General features: G+C 45.4%; 1 protein-coding gene across 1 annotated transcript; it reads right to left on the reverse strand.

Annotated features, from left to right (window-relative positions):
• Window positions 1-3,211: 3,211 nt before the first annotated feature.
• LOC109577728 (serpin B4-like) lies at window positions 3,212-10,189 on the reverse strand. The gene is made up of 8 exons (XM_070779163.1): window positions 10,162-10,189; window positions 8,963-9,152; window positions 8,324-8,380; window positions 6,920-7,048; window positions 6,480-6,597; window positions 5,152-5,294; window positions 4,706-4,861; window positions 3,212-4,038 (listed from the first exon to the last, which is right to left on the reverse strand). Exons 2-8 carry the CDS (start codon window positions 9,125-9,127, stop codon window positions 3,631-3,633), a joined length of 1,176 nt encoding a protein of 391 aa, XP_070635264.1. The 5' UTR covers window positions 9,128-9,152; window positions 10,162-10,189; the 3' UTR covers window positions 3,212-3,630.
• Window positions 10,190-18,053: the final 7,864 nt, after the last annotated feature.

Genomic DNA, 18,053 nt, shown 5'->3' on the forward strand with positions numbered 1-18,053 from the left:
AACGTGTAGGGAGGCAGGGAGAGGAAAAGAGGGGGAGAGAGAGAGAGGTGGAAGGGAGGGCGGTGCAGAGGGAGGCAGAGAGACTGAGCCCCGGCGGCGGACCGGGGTCCTGGAACCGTCACAGCTGAGGTTCCAGCCCCTGCGTGAGGCTGGAAGGCTGCCCCAGCGCACACCTTGGAGCAAGCTTCCAGGTGCCTATGGAGGCATTATTACTGTACGAAGCTGCAACATCTCAAGGGCCTGTGTTCTGTCTCCAGACTTAGCTAGCTGAGAATCTCCTGCGTTCACAGGGGCAGGTTTCCCAACCTGCCCACATGTCACAAAAGAACAGTGAGCTTGTCGCCTCCCTCAGATCTTCCTGATGAGAAACGCCTGGGAGCAACCAAGACAAATCTCCTTTACTGATGGATCAAGACTGCACAGGCCCACTCACAGGGCTTCTGCTTCCCTGGCTCATAGAGATTCCTGTAAGCTGTGAAGAGTGCAGCATCCGAAGGGCATAGTTCAGCTCAGAACGACTTGTTCTGAAGATAAGATAAGGCAAGGTGATGGAAGGAGTAATGACAACTTTTCACTAACAACATAACTTCTCAAATCTTTCACTGTTTTCAGATTGGGATCTTTTGGAGACCCAGCCAGAGGAGCGTCTGGAAATCTTCTCAAACTAAATGTGATATTTCTACCTATGAGTTTACACCGGACACATTTTTATGTTATTCCTGATGCTTATTCAAACACAAGGAAATACCAAAACTCTGGAGTGTTTCATGGTTATATAGTTTTAAGATACTTTGGTTTAAACCCATGAATGAAACTTATAAAGTTTCTTGCCAATACAGTGTGTAGTATTCAATTAGTATACAACCTTTGTGTTATTAATCCGATCAAAATTTCTTCTCTTATGAAGGTTATTCCTCATTTATTTCATCTCTGGAAATGTTTAGTGATTCAACCTGCCGATAGCAAAGCTTAAGACTCTACGTTAGCCACACAACCAATGAGTGTTTAGCGGTATCCATCTTCGTCTTAAGTGAAATAGCACAGGGAAATTATGCTCTGATCCATCTCATTCAATAAAATACTAGCTTTCATATTTAATAATTGGCTATCACTTTTTGTATTTTTTACTATTATTTCCTATGATCGTATTGTTCTAAGTGTTTCAAGGTCTCTTGTATTGAGATGTAACTACATTCGTTGTCGATTAGTCGTTTGGTTTATCTGACTCTTTGCGACCCCATGGACTGACTGTAGCCCACCAGGCTTCTCTGTCCGTGGGATTCTCCCGGCAAGAACACTGGAGAGGGAAGCCATTCCCTTCTCCAGGGGACCTTTCCAACCCAGGGATCAAATCCATGTCTCCTGCATTGTCAGGCGGGTTCTTTACCACTGAGCCACCGGGGATGCCCAGCTACATTTATCCATAGTGTAAAATTGTCATCTGAGGGGATTACATAACACACACTCATTCTTTTCAGTCTCTTGTTTGCACAGCACAGCGTGTAGGAGTTTAATCCATGTTGTCAGTAGTTTTTTCCTTTTTATCTCTAAGTACTATTCTTGGGTTTGTACTTTCCTCCACCTGTTTTGTTCACCTGTTAGACATTTGAGGTTTTGCCAGCTTTCTGGCCATTACGAATAAGGCTTCAGTGAACATTTGTGTCTTAGACCTTTTGTGGTGGATGTATTCATATCTCTTGGGTAAAATCAGGATGTGGAATTACTGGTCTGGTAATAGTCTGGTCATGCTTTTTACCCTGTAAGAAAGTAGTGATATGTGCCACTTTGTGTACTTGAGAAAGACTTTCTCTAGAAGTGCATTGCTCAGCCAAGGAGATATGTGGTTTTCTGGAGACATCACCCAGATGGCAGCATAGGAGACCCCAGCTTCCCCTCTCCCTTAGAGATCAACAGTGTGACAGCTGTTCTTGAACAACACACCTCCCGAAAAAGAAATGACAATACTGTGATGAGAGAGTGTGAATGATGTATGAGTGATGAATGATGAATGGTGGATGAAGAGCTGTACGTATTTTATGTATGAACGTCAGGAGTTTTGAGGTGAGTATATATCTGTGAAACCATCATGCCAATCTGTGTAATAAACATATCACCTCCAAATGATTCCTCTTCCCTGAGAGAGCAGTGTTAGTGCAAGCTGTGCTGGTGGTCACTTTGTAGAAAATGAGGGTATCAGATTTGTATGTAGAAAATGAGTGTACCGCATGTTCACCTTCAACTTACTCCATGGTATGGGCCAATAATATTTTAATAAAGATGGAAAAAATAAAATTGCAAGACTGTTTTCCTGAGTGGTTGCAGCTTTTGTATCCCTACCAGTGGTGTGGGAGAGTTCCGGTTGATCCACGTTTTCTCCACACAGGGTTTGACCAGTCTTTTAATTTTAGCTTTGTGCAATCCCATGGGCAATCCCAAGTTGGTGTCCTGTGGTGTCTGGTGTTGTGTTGTTTAGTCACTACATCATATCCAGCTCTTTTTTGAACCCAGGTCTCCTGCTTGGCAGTCAGATTCCTTATCACTACACCACCAGGGAAGCCTGTCCTGTGGTGTATATGCAGTATATTCTTTATTAAGCATCTGTTATCTTTATGTTTAAAGTCACACATTGATTTTTATTACTTTGTGTTCAAAAATAACTTTCTTCATGTATGAATGATGTATAAAGAGCTGTATGTATTTAATGTATGAACGTCATGAGTTTTGAGGTGAGTATATATCTGTGAAACCGTCATGCCAATCTTTGTAATAAACATATCACCTCCAAATGATTCTTCTTGCCCTGAGAAAAGTTATGTTTTGGAATATAAAATTTGTCAGTTCTTTGCTTTATGGGTTGGTGGAATTCAGGGTCATGTGTCAGCCCTTCTTCTCACTGGATGGTCTCCCAATCTTATCCCATCTCTGCCTTCAGCTACAATCACCATATTTCTCTCGGTAGCTCTAACATATGTATCATCTGTCTTACCTACTTAGAGACTCAGTTCACATCCCAAGTCTGAGTTCTAGATGCTTATATCTAGGCTCTTACATGGGTTACAGAGCCTTCCATGTTCTGACAGCAGTCTGCCTTTTTAACCTCATCATGCTGCACTATTTTGATTTCTATGTAGGATAATATCTTTCTATATGATCTTTTCCATGTGTGGGGGTCACTTGCAGTTTGTTGGAAAAAAAAAGGATGAGCAACAAATGACATGAACAAGCCATGGTTTTATTGATAATGCATTTCAGAAAATTAAAAAATTTAGACATGTAAGGGTCCCACATACCACCTGAACTCAAGTAAATATGAATGTTTAGGTTTGAAAAGTAAAAATAACTTTTGAAATAGGAGCTATGATATTTCAAACTTAGTAGAAGATAGAGTATGGAAATAACTTTTTAAAATATAGTGAACACTTTGTCCAAGGAGGCGTTTTCATGTGGAATAGAGTAGGTTACATGTGTTTGTAGAGAGAGAGAGACAGACAATATTTTATCCAATACATTGTGAGTGGTGACTATAAGTTTGGAAAGGAAAATAAATCCAAGGGAACCTGTTGCACCAGCATTCAAGCTCCGGGAACAGCTCTCTGAATGTCCCTGAGTATGGCCGCTGCCCAAGGACGTCTAAGGGGAAGAGACTCGGCCACCGAAGAGGATGCTGTTGGTCTTGATGTGCTTGATGAGGAACAGGAAAGGGTGATCGCAGCGGAAACTCTCACGAATCGGCAATGATGTGAGGACAGCAACACCCACACCGGTAGCAGCTGCGGCCTCCGTGCCCTCCTCGGTCACCTCCACAAAGGACTTGTGGAAGACCTTTGATACCGCCAGATCACGACTCCCGTTCATGCCCGAGAAGTTGGCGACCCTGAAAATGAAGGCGTCCACCATCCCCAGGGCTTTCAGTGTGGGCACGAGGTCGTAGCTCTCTTCCACTTTAAACCGAGGCAGGTATAAGTCCACTTGTTGCTTCCACATATTCTGTGGGCTCGTCCACGCTATTAACTTCTCAGCAGTGAGCTGGTCTTCAAGCTGTAACAGTGGAAAAGGAACAACTGTCAGGATTCTCATGGTCATGGAGCCCACCTAACCTTGGATTGAAATGTCTGGGAAACCTTTATTTTAACAATAAACATGAATACAGGAGATTCAGTTTATTACATTTTCTCTGAGGAGGAAACAATAACAGTCCTGAATATATATCATATGATTAAATAAATGTTTTTATACATTTATAACTTTGCTCTTTCTATGTATGTATGTACACACTATATACACGTATGTAGAAATGTCTATACACATGTGTAGATGTGTGTTATATAAACATGCACACAGAAATGAAACAACATGTGTTTCATGTGAAGGTCATGTCTGACTCTTTGTGACCCCATGGTCTGCATCCCTCCAGGCTTCTCTGTCCATGATTTCCCAGGCAGAAGTACTGGAGTGGGTTGTCATTTCCTCTTCCAGGGGATCTTCCTGACCCAGGGATTGAACCCATGTCTCCTGTGGCTCACACACTGCAGGCGGATTCTTTACCATTGAGCCACTGATGTTTAAGATATTGATGTTATTATTATTATTTTTTTTTTTGTTCTATGCTGCCAGGCAGTACCACTAATCTATGAGCAGCCCACACAAGCACTGAATCACTGGAAATGTGAGCAATGGCAAGGAGACAGTGAATACCAGGTTTTACCTTCTGCAGACCGTCTACTTCATTGGGCAGCAGCACCATCATGCTTAGCTCTTCGCCTTTGTACGGGATTTCCAGGATCTTGGCTTGCACGTCCTCCAGCGACACAAACTTGAAACTATTGGTTTGTTTCATCATCTGCACAGGTTTGCTTGTATCCTGCAATAAATTCATGTGCAAAAGAATGCCAAGTGAGCAGTAGTCCAGAAAAAAAGATAGTATTATTGAGACACCAAACTCAGCCTCCTAAGAGATGATCTGGGAAATTTGTGTCTTAGAGATAAGAGTTTCTTCAAGGAATCCCAGGTTAATAAAGCTTAAAAAAAGGACAAGAAAATAAGCCTTGACAAATTCTATCTTCTATACGAGTTATATATTAATTACCATGCATTTAAATTTCACAGTGCATGTAGCTACACTTTGTTATACACGTACATTACAGACAATACCTTGTTCAGCCAAAACTTTTCCTCTGCAGTATGTTCTTCCTTAAATTTCTGGTTCCACTGCCCTTTGAAGTAGACGGCGTTCACCAGAACCAGAGCAGTAGAGCTGTCGAGAGAGTCTTTGGGAAATAGGTCCTTGATTTTTCCTGCAAAGACAGAAAATCAAAGGTCTGTCATGAAAGGCACAAGTGGTTTATCTGTCAGATGCGTTGGAAGTTACAAGTGATGATTAAATATTGACACGTCAGCCCGTGAGGGACTCCATGCCCAGCGGTTCACCAGGTGAGGCTTTGCTCACGGCCCCAGCCTAATAGAGTCGCCCTCATGCAGACGCCCCTGCTCCTGACTGGGAAGGTGTTCAGTCTGTGTGTGTGGGGACATCAGTCATTTCACAAGGAATCCTGATGAACTGATTTCTGATATTTAAGATGCCATGATATTTCTATGATACTTAAGATGCCATGCTGTGCTAAGCCTCTTCAGTCTGTGAGCCCACGGACTGCAGCCCACCAGGCTCCTCTGTCCATGGGACTCTCTAGGCAAGAATACTGGAGTGGGATGCTGTGCTCTCCTTCAGGGGTCTTCCTGACCCAAGAATTCTGGATCATCAATTCTGACAATATGATGCTCATCAGAACTGATGAACAGGTCATCAATTCTGAAGAACTGATTTCAGCTGACCTTTACTGGTCAGTTTTCTTCTTCCCTTTCCTCCCTTCCTGTTCCCTCAGTAGCTTTGTCTCTTGTTTCCATTCCCTGTCTTCTTCTTCATTCTGCACATTGAGTTGCTGTAGGTTAAGCCTATGTTTCGGAAGGGAGGTAGGATACGGTTCATGGGATGGAGACGTTGTCCAGCCCCTCCCTGGGTGGGGTGGACACTGTGACAATCCAGTGGGAGGGGGACGTGGGCCAGGACCCTTCTCCTGCAGGTGGTCATTTCTGCAAGAAGGATGGTGTAACGGAGAGCGGCTTGTTTCCCAGTTAAGAAAGCAAAAGTGGACTCTTCATATTTTCTCTTAGGGATTATAACCCGGAATTTACGCCTTTAATTTAGAAACAACTTATGAATCAACCTGAAGTCTGAGCAGAGACTTGGGATCCACATGACACTGTAATCCAGACCCAGCTGTGCCTGCAGGGGGTTGGCCCTGGGAGCACCCCCGCCCGTTTCTCTCTGCATGACGTGGACCGTCCACCCCCTGCAGGGCCTCCCCACCCTCTGCAGTCTCGTCTCACCCCGCTCCTGACAGCCCGGTCAGGGTCCAGCACCGTGTTCACACACAGCGGGGACTCAGCCGTGGTTTGTAATGAGTGACTCTCTCATAACCTACCATTGGTTTGGCTCTCCACCCAGGAATTAATCATCTTTCGACTTTCCTCTGCAGCATTTTTAAAATCAGCAGATTCCACACTGGCTAGATAAAATTTCTGAACATTATCCATGTATTCCTATGACATGAGCAGGAAGAAAGCAGGAATGAAAAGTAATTTATCAGTAACTATGTAGGTATTCCCAAATTAAATTAAATGTGTTAAATCCTGATCAAGCAGAGGTCACAGGCCAATCCCTAGCCCCCCCTTACTGGTGTGCTATCACCCTCTGGACTCTCCAGCAGGTGCGGTTGTGGTTGCAGAGCCCTGGTGCCCCTGGGAATAATGCCTCCGTGTGGGTCCCCAGGCTCCTCTGCACCCTCCCCGCCGCCATTCAGTAGGAGATGTGGCCCGAGGACCCGGGATGCAGACCAAAGGTGTGACAGACCAGGAAACTCACCTGGAGAAACCGAAACTCCTTTTCTCCGTAGAGCCTGTTGGCGACACTCAGCTCATAGGCATCAGTGGATTTCTTTAATTCTGTCAGAAGCTTTTGAAAGTGTTGATGAACATTTCCTGGCTTTTCAACCTTCAAATGTCAAAAAGTGAGCTCATTGGATTCTCTGTCAATGTAAACAGCACACCCCCAGGGGTCTGTGGATCCCTGTCTAGAGGGCGGTATCCCCAGGGATGATGGTTGTGGTTATTTCCCCTAATTGGTGTGTTTTACAGGTATAGCCTTCCTAATCCTTTCAGCCGGTCTCCTAGGCAATTCTTTCTCCTGCTCAGACATCCCTCTTTTCTCCTTTGAACTCCCACGCAGCGCCGTTCCTCCAGGCACTGTCTTAGCCGTCTGCAATGCTTAGGGTCACCTTCTCAGCTAAAGTTAGGCTTCTTGAGGGCCAGACCATAGTGCGTCTCTGACAGTCATCAGCTGTGTGAGAAAGTGAAATCTGTGTATCGTCCTAGGTTATGACGTGAAGCCCTGTTATACTCCTGGTGGGATTGTCTTCTAAGACCTGTTGACTCTGCCCTACGGCTCTTCGTTCTGATGGCCGCACTTCTCGGTGTGGGAGCAGTGTGTGTCTGGGACTCTGCCAGCAGCTGTACACCAGCATCTCTAAGTCTGGCTGGATTCACATGATGACAAGAGAGGGCAGAGGGCTAAGTAGCTTCTGCAAGGAGACAGAGCCAGGTTTTCAACCCAGGCTTGTCTCAATCCAGAACCTTAACCTTGCTACCTGAGAGTTTTGGACGAGCCTATAAACAATAGCTCTCAGTTCATCACTTTCCATAATATATTTTGATGCCTACCTATTGGTCTTCATAATATGAACTACCATCATGATGTAACATTATCCAATAATAATATTAATATTATGAGTTCATACTATGCAATGTTAGAAACATGTTATAAATAGTATAGTTATTATTTTGCTATAATAACCATAATAAAATACGTACTATACATCAGAGTTTTCATTTTCCTGGCCCTGCTATTCTGTTTCACATGGATTTGCATGTATTGCAGCAGACATTTTATCATCCCCAGTGAACTGGGATGAAGTCACTGTGGCTCAGAGCAGTTGTATTCTCCACATTTGTCATTCCTGAACAACAGAGCGCAGTCTGAGGCCCCTTTGGGTTTCCGAGCCCTTCCCGTGAAGCACATGCTACTCTCCTCTCAGGATAACAAAGCCGTGAAGCCCATATATGTAACGTGAAATGAGCTACAACTCTGTCCGCTGGGTTTCACTTAAGATGTCCCTAAAAGTGGACTTTCCCCACTTGGTCTGAAATTCCCAGTTTAAACTATGACCGTCGTGGATACGTGATCCTCTAAATCCGGTGCCCTGTGACTCACGTGCTCTTTTGCGGCTCCTCCTCTTGTGTTCTCTGCGATTTTATTGAAGTGAAGGACCTGGAGGAGACAGACAGTGGGGCAAAGAAGGGTCAGCCGATATCTCTGTGCATCACAGTCGAGCAAAAAGAAAGAAAAAAGTCAGGAAGAAGAAAGGAAAGAAAATGCAAACCAAGTACCAAACCAAACAAAAAACCCCCAAAGCATAAGGAACAAAGAAAAGAAGAAAGAATATTCAGTGCAAACACTTGCTTCTTAAAAAACACAGTCGTGTGTGGGAAACACAAAGCTGCTTGAGCGCTGTCCACTTTAAAGAACTGTGTCTCGTTTTTCATTCATCGTTGAGGAAACATGTAAAGATATCTCCCGTGGACTTTAGTCAGGGCCTCACTTCTACTGAAGTCTTCCATTAAAGCCTCACCTCTGGTTGTTGGGCAGTTGTAGGGGTTCATCCCAGCCCCCAGAGGAAGTCCAGGCACAGGAGGCAGGTGGGGAGCCCTGCCCCCATAACTCTGTGCCCACCCAGTCGTGGGGCTGCTTGAGCTTCCCGTGGGACCCGGGGACAGCAGACCTGTGGTCATCTGCACAGCAGCCAGCAGACACCCCATGCAAACCTGTGATGGAAAGGCAGCTGCCACCTACCTTCTGCATCTGTGATGCGGTGTTTTCTCGGGCCCCTAAGTAAGTCATGGCTAAGGCTGACGAGATACTGAAAGGCGACAGGAAGATGTTTTCCTTCTCTGATTTTCTGATCTGGTGGAACAGATCAATTGCAAGGTGGATGATTGCTTCACTGAGGGAACTCATGGTGGCCGGATGTGGTCTGGAAGTCCTGGAAGAGCATCAGATGCATTTTATCATCACTCTAGGGAAGGAAGGTAGTCTGTAATGAGAATTTCTAAAAGAAATGCCTTATGTGTGGGTTGTGGATTTCTGGCGACGAAGATTTTTCCTTTGTATACATTTAGTAATTAGAAGGCTTGAAATTAGGAATACCGGAGTGGGTTGCTATGCCTTCCTCCAGGGGATCTTCCCCACCCAGGGACTGAACCCACATCGCTTACAGCTCCTGGACTGGTAGATTTGTTCTTTACCACTAGTGCCACCTGGGAAGCCTTATTTATAGAAAACATTTCTTAAATATAATAGAAACTTGATGTTATACATTTCATAATTGAGAGATGTACCTGTATCCATCTCATAATTAGATGACTATTGAAATTAATACTTAAAGAACGGTTTTCGAAAAAGTAATAGCGTATCTTTACTGTTTCTTCCTTACTGACTGCACAAGAGTGGGTAAAAGTGCTTTATAACAGAGGTTGTGTTGTTGTTCAGTTGCTAAGTCGTGTCCAACTCTTTGCACTCCATGGACAAGCTCCTCTGTCCTCCACTACCTCCCAGAGTTTGTCCAAATTCCTATTCATTGAGTCCGTGATGCTGTATAACCATCCCATCCATGCTGCCCCCTTTTCTTTTTCCTTTCAATTTTCCCAGCCTCCAGGTCTTTCCCAGTGAATTTATAACAGATTCAAAGGCAAAACGGATGTGGTAACATCCAGCCATCTCCCATCAGGTACCTCCGTGCCTTACTTGAAGGATCTGTGGATGCTGGACAGCCTACCCCTGATACACGTGCTCCCGAGGGAACGCGGGTTTTCTTTTAGAAATAAGTAAATTACCTGTGGACTAAATCAGGAGAAAAAGTTTTTCTGTGGCAGAATACGTAAAATACCATCATACCAAATGAAATATTTAACACACGCACGATAAAACATCACATTCATTATTATTTTCAGAAAGGACTCCTGAGTTAGCGCAGAGCTGCTGGAAGCACTTACCTGTGTTCCTGGAGGAAGCAGAGGCGGGCAGGCAGCCTGCAAGCCTGTGTGCCGGGCGCGCTCAGCCCTGAATATATACCTCTACCAGCCGCTGCCCGTGCCCCAAGGCAGCTGGTATTTCAAGATCAACTTCTGATTTCTTCACCACTTACCTTCAACTTCATGAGGAAGAAGTCTTTATGAGTCAAGACAAGATTATTGACCAACTGCTGTAGGTCCTTTCCTTCTGCAGAAGAAATTGTGCCCTACCATCCATGCTCATGGGAAACGCATGTACATGCCTTTCTGGCACCTGTGACAGTACACTTATGTGGCAGCTTCTTCACGTGCCCTGAGGAACTAGGCCCAGCCAGAAATAACCCTTAAAAATCTTTCTTCTCTTGTTAATACATGTTGACTTGTGTTTAAGACCACTTCTAACTCAAACTATTGAAACGCTGACATTTTTTAAGTTCTGAAAAGGCTGTTTCTTTAAAAATATTTTGTATACCCGGGAAAATAGCTCAATGTCTCCGCTGAAGAGAGATTGGCAAACTGTGTCAGCTGTAGGTGGAGACCAGGCATGATCTGCCTCCCCTCGAGGCTGGACCCTGGCGCGGTCCTCCCGGTGACCCCATTGTCCTCGTGGTTAATCCCAGCTGTGCCCTGGTTGCTAAGGTCAGAGGGCAGCTCATTTTCCAGCAAACTCACTTGCTCTCACTGAGAAGAACAACGGATACAAACAAGACCCATTTTAAGGGCAGTTTTCTAATGCTTTTTACGAAGATTTCTCAGAAAAGTAAATAGCTTGAGCTCCAGAACTACAACATTTCTCCATCATCCTGATCTGCAGCACACCCACTTCTGATTCATGACTAGAACAACAGAGTTAAATGTCTGTAAGAAAAAAAGAGGAAAAAATGTGTTCTTTGAATGGCATGGCTGAGTCTCACCACTGGAGTCTCATCTCTTCAAGCATCTGGTGTTCCTGTAATAGAATAATATTAAACACTGCTGTTTTAATACAAAACACTGGGGTTTTGTATTCACCCATTTTCCTCTTTAGTACCATGTTTAGGTTGGTGAGTTTGTTTTCCCCATTTCACAGATAACAGAATTGAGCTAAAGAGTGACTGAACAGACGCTCAAGTGGTGAATTGCCCAGGTGAGCTCTCCAGGCAGGTAGCTGGTTCCAGGAGGCTGCGTGTGTATCCACTCCCCACAGGGAGGTGTAGACAGACTCCGGGCCTTTACTGACAAATCTCCTTGTGTTTAGATGAAAAGAAGCTGCGTCTTCTGCCCTCTCAGTAGAGATCATGTTCTCCCACAAAATATAAAGGGGTGGGAATGGGTCCCTAATTTCTCCTCCAAGGACGCCACAGTCATTAGGGAGGAAGGCAGGGTTTCAGATACTCTTTTAGGGTTGTGTAAAATAGCAGTTTCAGTGTGGACGTATGTTTTAATTTCTTGGGCATATTCTTAAGAATGAAATCTGTGGGTCAACAGCAAGTTTACACTTGATCGATTGATTGGTTGAATTTCATTCTCTGATTGATTTAGAAGAACTACCAGACTGCCTTCCCCAGCAGCTGCACCACTTTACTTCCAGCAGGTTAGGAGAAAGCACGTGTGTGTGGGCTCCAATCCTCTCCTCACCCCGGCACTCAGTACTGTGCTTGGTCCAAGGCTGCAGTCCCAGCACAGCGCCCACTCACAGGAAGCCTCACCCACCTCAGAGTCCCAGAAGCACAGGGATGGAGACACGAGCTGGAGGAAGGGGAGACCTGTGTGCCTAAACCAGAAAGATGATTCCTGAGCTCAGCCCTGCTGCTCTTAGGGCTCCTCCTGGTTATGTGTCCTGACCCCCGAATGACACTGGAGGTCAAAGACCCCAGAGCTGAGACTGGGTGGGCTGAGCGAGGATGGAGTCTGCTGGAGTCTAATGGCAGAGCTGAGTCTAAAGAAGAAGGAAATAAGCAGGAGAAAAGATCCAGGATGGAAAACAACAAACATGAGGAATAAGAGGTCCCAGTCAAGGCTGGGTCACGGGCGCTGTCAGAGAGCAGGGAAGCCCCCGGGCCAGAGCAGGGTGAACGTCTTTGGGTTCAAAGAGAAAGGGCTCTGAGCCCAGAGACAGAAGTAAGGAGCCCCGGCTGGGCCTGGAGGAAGCCCAGGGCACAGAGCAGGAGTCGAGGACTCAAGGGAACCACTGACTGAGCTGATTCCTCCTGTGAGTAAGTTACCGAGGTTGGTGGTACAGAGGCTGGCTTTGAGGAAGAGCAACTAACTGATGAAGATCAAGATTTTGTTCTGGAGGAGGAAATGGCAACCCACTCCAGTATTCTTGCCTGGGAAATCCCATGGACAGAGGAGTCTGTCGGGCAACAGTCAGTCCATGGGGTGGCAAAGAGTGGGACACGACTGAGCATGTATGCAAAGCAAAGGATTTTGCTTGAATTTAGAGGGAACTTTGGTTAGTTCAAATAAGAATCCATATCGCATCCTTCTCTCCCTCCTTTTCAAAAGTCCTCCTGGCATGTATTAGACAAGGTGAAGACACCACGATGTCACACAGTGTCACAGGACACTCAGCACTTCTCAGACGATTCTGCAAGTCAGTACTTGCCACCCGCCTTTGGGTATTTTCTAAATATACCAACATCATTGGCATCATGAATCCCGGAATCCAATAAAACTGAAGAGGAAATGACATGTCCAGGAACCATCCCACATATTTCTAATACCTGTGTAGGTTGCTTCAAAATAGCTCCTCTGCTCTCCTCCTGTTTTCTTCCGTCCTTGTGAAGGGCGTGAAGGTTCACCAGCTTTGCTGAGGTGCACATCCTAGGGGGCATTTTATCTCTTCCTTCTTATTACGCACGTGGTCATACCCATCTGCAGGTAAACTGGTTACTTGAGAAAACCCTTCAAGCTTTCAATAACAGGATATCTGCCAATTACTGTTTTATTTATTTTTTTAAATTTTATTTTACTTTACAATATTGTATTGGTTTTGCCATATATCAAAATGAATCTGCCACAGGTATACATGTGTTCCCCATCCTGAACCCTCCTCCCTCCCCATACCATCCCTCTGGGCCGTCCCAGTGCACCAGCCCCAAGCATCCAGTATCGTGCATCGAACCTGGACTGGTGACTCGTTTCATATATGATCAATTACTGTTTTAATATTCCCATATAGATACAGATCCGCACAATGTAAATAGCATCTGAACAGGATGAATCAGATTTACCTTAATGTCCCTTAGTTGGGGAATGGTCTTGTCTGTAGGTGTGTCATGGCAGACTGAGACAGTTCATTCTCACCACCCGTCTCCCCATTCCCATGCCTCCAGTTCCACTCGGGACAGTCATCCTACTCTGTGCTTAGCACCATCCAACCCTCTCTCACATCTCCTGTCTCTAGAACCATTTCTACAGCCCTTCCTTTCAGCAGTTTTTGATTGACATTTAACATTCCAATTGATTTCGTGTGTGTTTGCTAAGTCACTTCAGTCGTTTCCCACTCTTTGTGACCCTCTGGGCTGTAGCCCACCAGGCTCCTCTGTCCATGGAGAGTCTCCAGGCAAGAATACTGGAGTGGGTTGCCATGCCCTCCTCCAGGGGATCTTCCCAATCCAGGGATTGAACCTGGGTCTCTTATGTCTCCCGTGTTGGCAACCTGGTTCTTTACCACCAGTGCCAACTGGGAAGCCCCTTGAATTGATTAAAATTATATATTAAGGAAGGACTGAGTAAGTCCTTAGTCAAAATTTTATTCTATAACTTCTTATCATATCAGAAAGATCGCACTGCCTCCAGGATTCGCTTTTATGGGTCTCTTAATTTTTTGGTAGAATGCAGGAAGAGAGAGACTATTCTTTGTGCATGAACTAGGAATCAGTGACTCTTGGTCTCTTACATTTGAAAGAAGGCTTCTTGATTCCGTGTGAATGTAGGGGTGATCACATAATGTGTTTGATTATCTATTTTTATAATTTCTTAATGATTCATTCTCCATTCATTGCGTTCTTAATTATGTTCTATGACTTAGTACTGAGCTTAGTGAAGGGTCTCTACCACAGTGCTAGAAGCAGGGACTTAATGACAAGGGAGGTTTGCCAAAGCTCCTTTACATTTGGTGGCCACTGACTTCCTAAGCCTCATCCTCTGAGACAAACTCTGAGACCATGATAGCACCATCCTTCCCCACCCCATGACTTCTGCAACCAGCCTCTGTGTTCCTGGACGTGACTCTGGCTTTAGCACATATCTCACCAGGACTGCCAGGGACAGCTGTCATCAGCACCTTCAGTTTCTCAGTGATCCAAGCAAGAAAACGTCAACTCCATAGACTCCAGTAAATGTCTATTATTGCTCAAGGAACGCCTGGCTCTAACTCCTTCCAGGGATTTCCTCCCTGCATCTGATGACCACCTGACAAAGCATCCTAATTCCCTATACTTCAAGTAGAAGATGTGCTCCTGAAATTCAGGGCATTGCATTGAATGTTGATGTACAATGTTGTTTTGATGGGGCTCATGTCCTTCTTTGAATGTATTTTTGATTGCTGAAATGGTTGAGTTTTTGCTCTAGTAAACTACCGTAACTTAACAGTTTAGGCACGGGAGCGTGAGAGGGCACTTCTCTGCTCTCCAGGCACTGTGTTAGGTTCCTAGGACCTCTGTCGTGAGCGGCCCACACTGAGGTTTCAAACCACCGTATTCATTGTCTCCCACTTCTGGAGGCTTGAGGTCTAAAATCAGTGTGTTCTCAGGACCACACTTCCTCGCGAGGCTCTCGGGGAGAAATCTCTTTACCTTTTCTACTCCCTGGTGGTTCCTCGAGTTTCCGGGCCTGTGCCTCTGTCTCGACATGACCGTCTTCCCTGTGTCTCTTCTCTTCATAGAAGGGTCCAGTCATTGGATGAGGACCCAGCTTGAGTCAGTACGATCTTATGTTAACTAGCTATGTCTATGATCTATTTACACATAAGGTCACACTCTGTGATTAGAAATAAATTGGGGGGGGTGTGGGGGGCAGAGGAAGGTCTCTTCAGTGCGGTACCACCAGCGATCCTATCAGCCAAACTAAACACTCCTAAGAGTCTGGACAGAAGCCATGGCAGTATTTCTCCATGACCACGAGACATTTATCTGTATCCATGCGATCCTGAGCAAGCCTGCGCAGCGCGGACACTGAGCTCAGGACACGAGGCCCTGGAGCAGCGGGGCCGGCGGCGGCGTTGGAGCGGACGCGGCGCCGGGGGGCGGCGCGCAGGAGGCGGTCAGGGCCTCGCAGGGCCGGCCTGCGGGTGTGGGCGGCTCTGTCGTGGCTCCGGCGGTGCTTCTCCTCCCCAGAACCCAGAAGGGTGAGGAGAGATGCGCTCTGGCTTGTTCCTGGTTTCAGGGCCACTAAGCGTGGCAGCAGTTCAGAGCCCCAGGAGGTGAAGTCCTCGTTTCAAGGGTGGAGATGGGAGGGCAGCGCGGGAAACTGGCTGCCCCGGCAGGGGCTTTTCCTGAGGCCTTCCTGGAGGCTTAGCTCCAAAGCCGAGGTGTATTTAATGGTGGAGCCCTGCTGACCCAGCTCCCTTGTTTAGATGCTGTGCGTGTTTGGTGAGAGAGAGAGACAGAGAGAGAGAACGTGTAGGGAGGCAGGGAGAGGAAAAGAGGGGGAGAGAGAGAGAGGTGGAAGGGAGGGCGGTGCAGAGGGAGGCAGAGAGACTGAGCCCCGGCGGCGGACCGGGGTCCTGGACCGTCACAGCTGAGGTTCCAGCCCCTGCGTGAGGTTGGAAGGCCCCCAACACACCCCTTGGAGCAAGCTTCCAGCTGCCTATGGAGGCATTATTACTGTACGAAGCTGCAACATCTCAAGGGCCTGTGTTCTGTCTCCAGACTTAGCTAGCTGAGAATCTCCTGCGTTCACAGGGGCAGGTTTCCCAACCTGCCCACATGTCACAAAAGAACAGTGAGCTTGTCGCCTCCCTCAGATCTTCCTGATGAGAAACGCCTGGGAGCAACCAAGACAAATCTCCTTTACTGATGGATCAAGACTGCACAGGCCCACTCACAGGGCTTCTGCTTCCCTGGCTCATAGAGATTCCTGTAAGCTGTGAAGGGTGCAGCATCCGAAGGGCAGTAGTCAGCTCAGAATGACTTGTTCTGAAGATAAGATAAGGCAAGGTGATGGAAGGAGTAATGACAACTTTTCACTAACAACATAACTTCTCAAATCTTTCACTGTTTTCAGATTGGGATCTTTTGGAGACCCAACCAGAGGAGCATCTGGAAATCTACTGAAACTAAATGTGATATTTCTACCTATGAGTTTATACCGGACACATTTTTATGTTATTCCTGATACTTATTCAAACACAAGGAAATACCAAAACTCTGGAGTGTTTCATGGTTATATAGTTTTAAGATACGTTGGGTTAAACCCATGAATGGAACTTATAAAATTTCTTGCCAATACAGTGTGTAGTATTCAATTAATATACAACCTTTGTGTTATTAATCCGATCAAAATTTCTTCTCTCATGAAGGTGATTCCTCATTTGTTTCATCTCTGGAAATGTTTAGTGATTCAACCTGCCGATAGCAAAGCTTAAGACTCTACGTTAGCCACACAACCAATGAGTGTTTAGCGGTATCCATCTTCGTCTTAAGTGAAATAGCACAGGGAAATTATGCTCTGATCCATCTCATTCAATAAAATACTCGCTTTCATATTTAATAATCGGCTATCACTTCTTTGTATTTTTTACTATCATTTCCTATGATCGTATTGTTCTAAGTGTTTCAAAAGTCTCTTGTATTGAGATGTAACTACATTTGTTGTCGATTAGTCTCTCCGTCGTGTCTGACTCTTTGCGACCCCATGGACTGACTGTAGCCCACCAGGCTTCTCTGTCCGTGGGATTCTCCCGGCAAGAACACTGGCAAGGGCAGCCCTTCCCTTCTCCAGGGGACCTTTCCAACCCAGGGATCAAATCCATGTCTCCTGCATTGTCAGGCGGGTTCTTTACCACTGAGCCACCGGGGATGCCCAGCTACATTTATCCATAGTGTAAAATTGTCATCTGAGGGGATTACATAACACACAATCATTCTTTTCAGTTTCTTGTTTGCACAGCACAGCGTGTAGGAGTTTAATCCATGTTGTCAGTAGTTTTTTCCTTTTTATCTCTAAGTACTATTCTTGGGTTTGTACTTTCCTCCACCTGTTTTGTTTAGCTGTTAGACACTTGAGGTTTTGCCAGCTTTCTGGCCATTACGAATAAGGCTTCAGTGAACATTTGTGTCTTAGTCCTTTTGTGGTGGATGTATTCATATCTCTTGGGTAAAATCAGGATGTGGAATTACTGGTCTGGTAATAGTCTGGTCAACTTTTAATCCTGTAAGAAAGTAGTGATATGTGCCACTTTGTGTACTTGAGAAAGACTTTCTCTAGAAGTGCATTGCTCAGCCAAGGAGATATGTGGTTTTCTGGAGACATCACCCAGATGGCAGCATAGGAGACCCCAGCTTCCCCTCTCCCTTAGAGATCAACAGTGTGACAGCTGTTCTTGAACAACACACCTCCCGAAAAAGAAATGACAATACTGTGATGAGAGAGTGTGAATGATGTATGAATGATGAATGGTGTATAAAGAGCTGTACGTATTTACTGTATGAACGTCAGGAGTTTTGAGGTGAGTATATATCTGTGAAACCATCATGCCAGTCTATGTAATAAACATATCACCTCCAAATGATTCCTCTTGCCCTGAGAGAGCAGTGTTAGTGCAAGCTGTGCTGGTGGTCACTTTGTAGAAAATGAGTGTATCAGATTTGTATGTAGAAAATGAGTGTACTGCATGTTCACCTTCAACTTACTCAGTGCTATGGGCCAATAATATTTTAATACAGATT

Source organism: Bos indicus, chromosome 24 (assembly GCF_029378745.1).
Source record: "Bos indicus isolate NIAB-ARS_2022 breed Sahiwal x Tharparkar chromosome 24, NIAB-ARS_B.indTharparkar_mat_pri_1.0, whole genome shotgun sequence".
NCBI lineage: Eukaryota > Metazoa > Chordata > Mammalia > Artiodactyla > Bovidae > Bos > Bos indicus.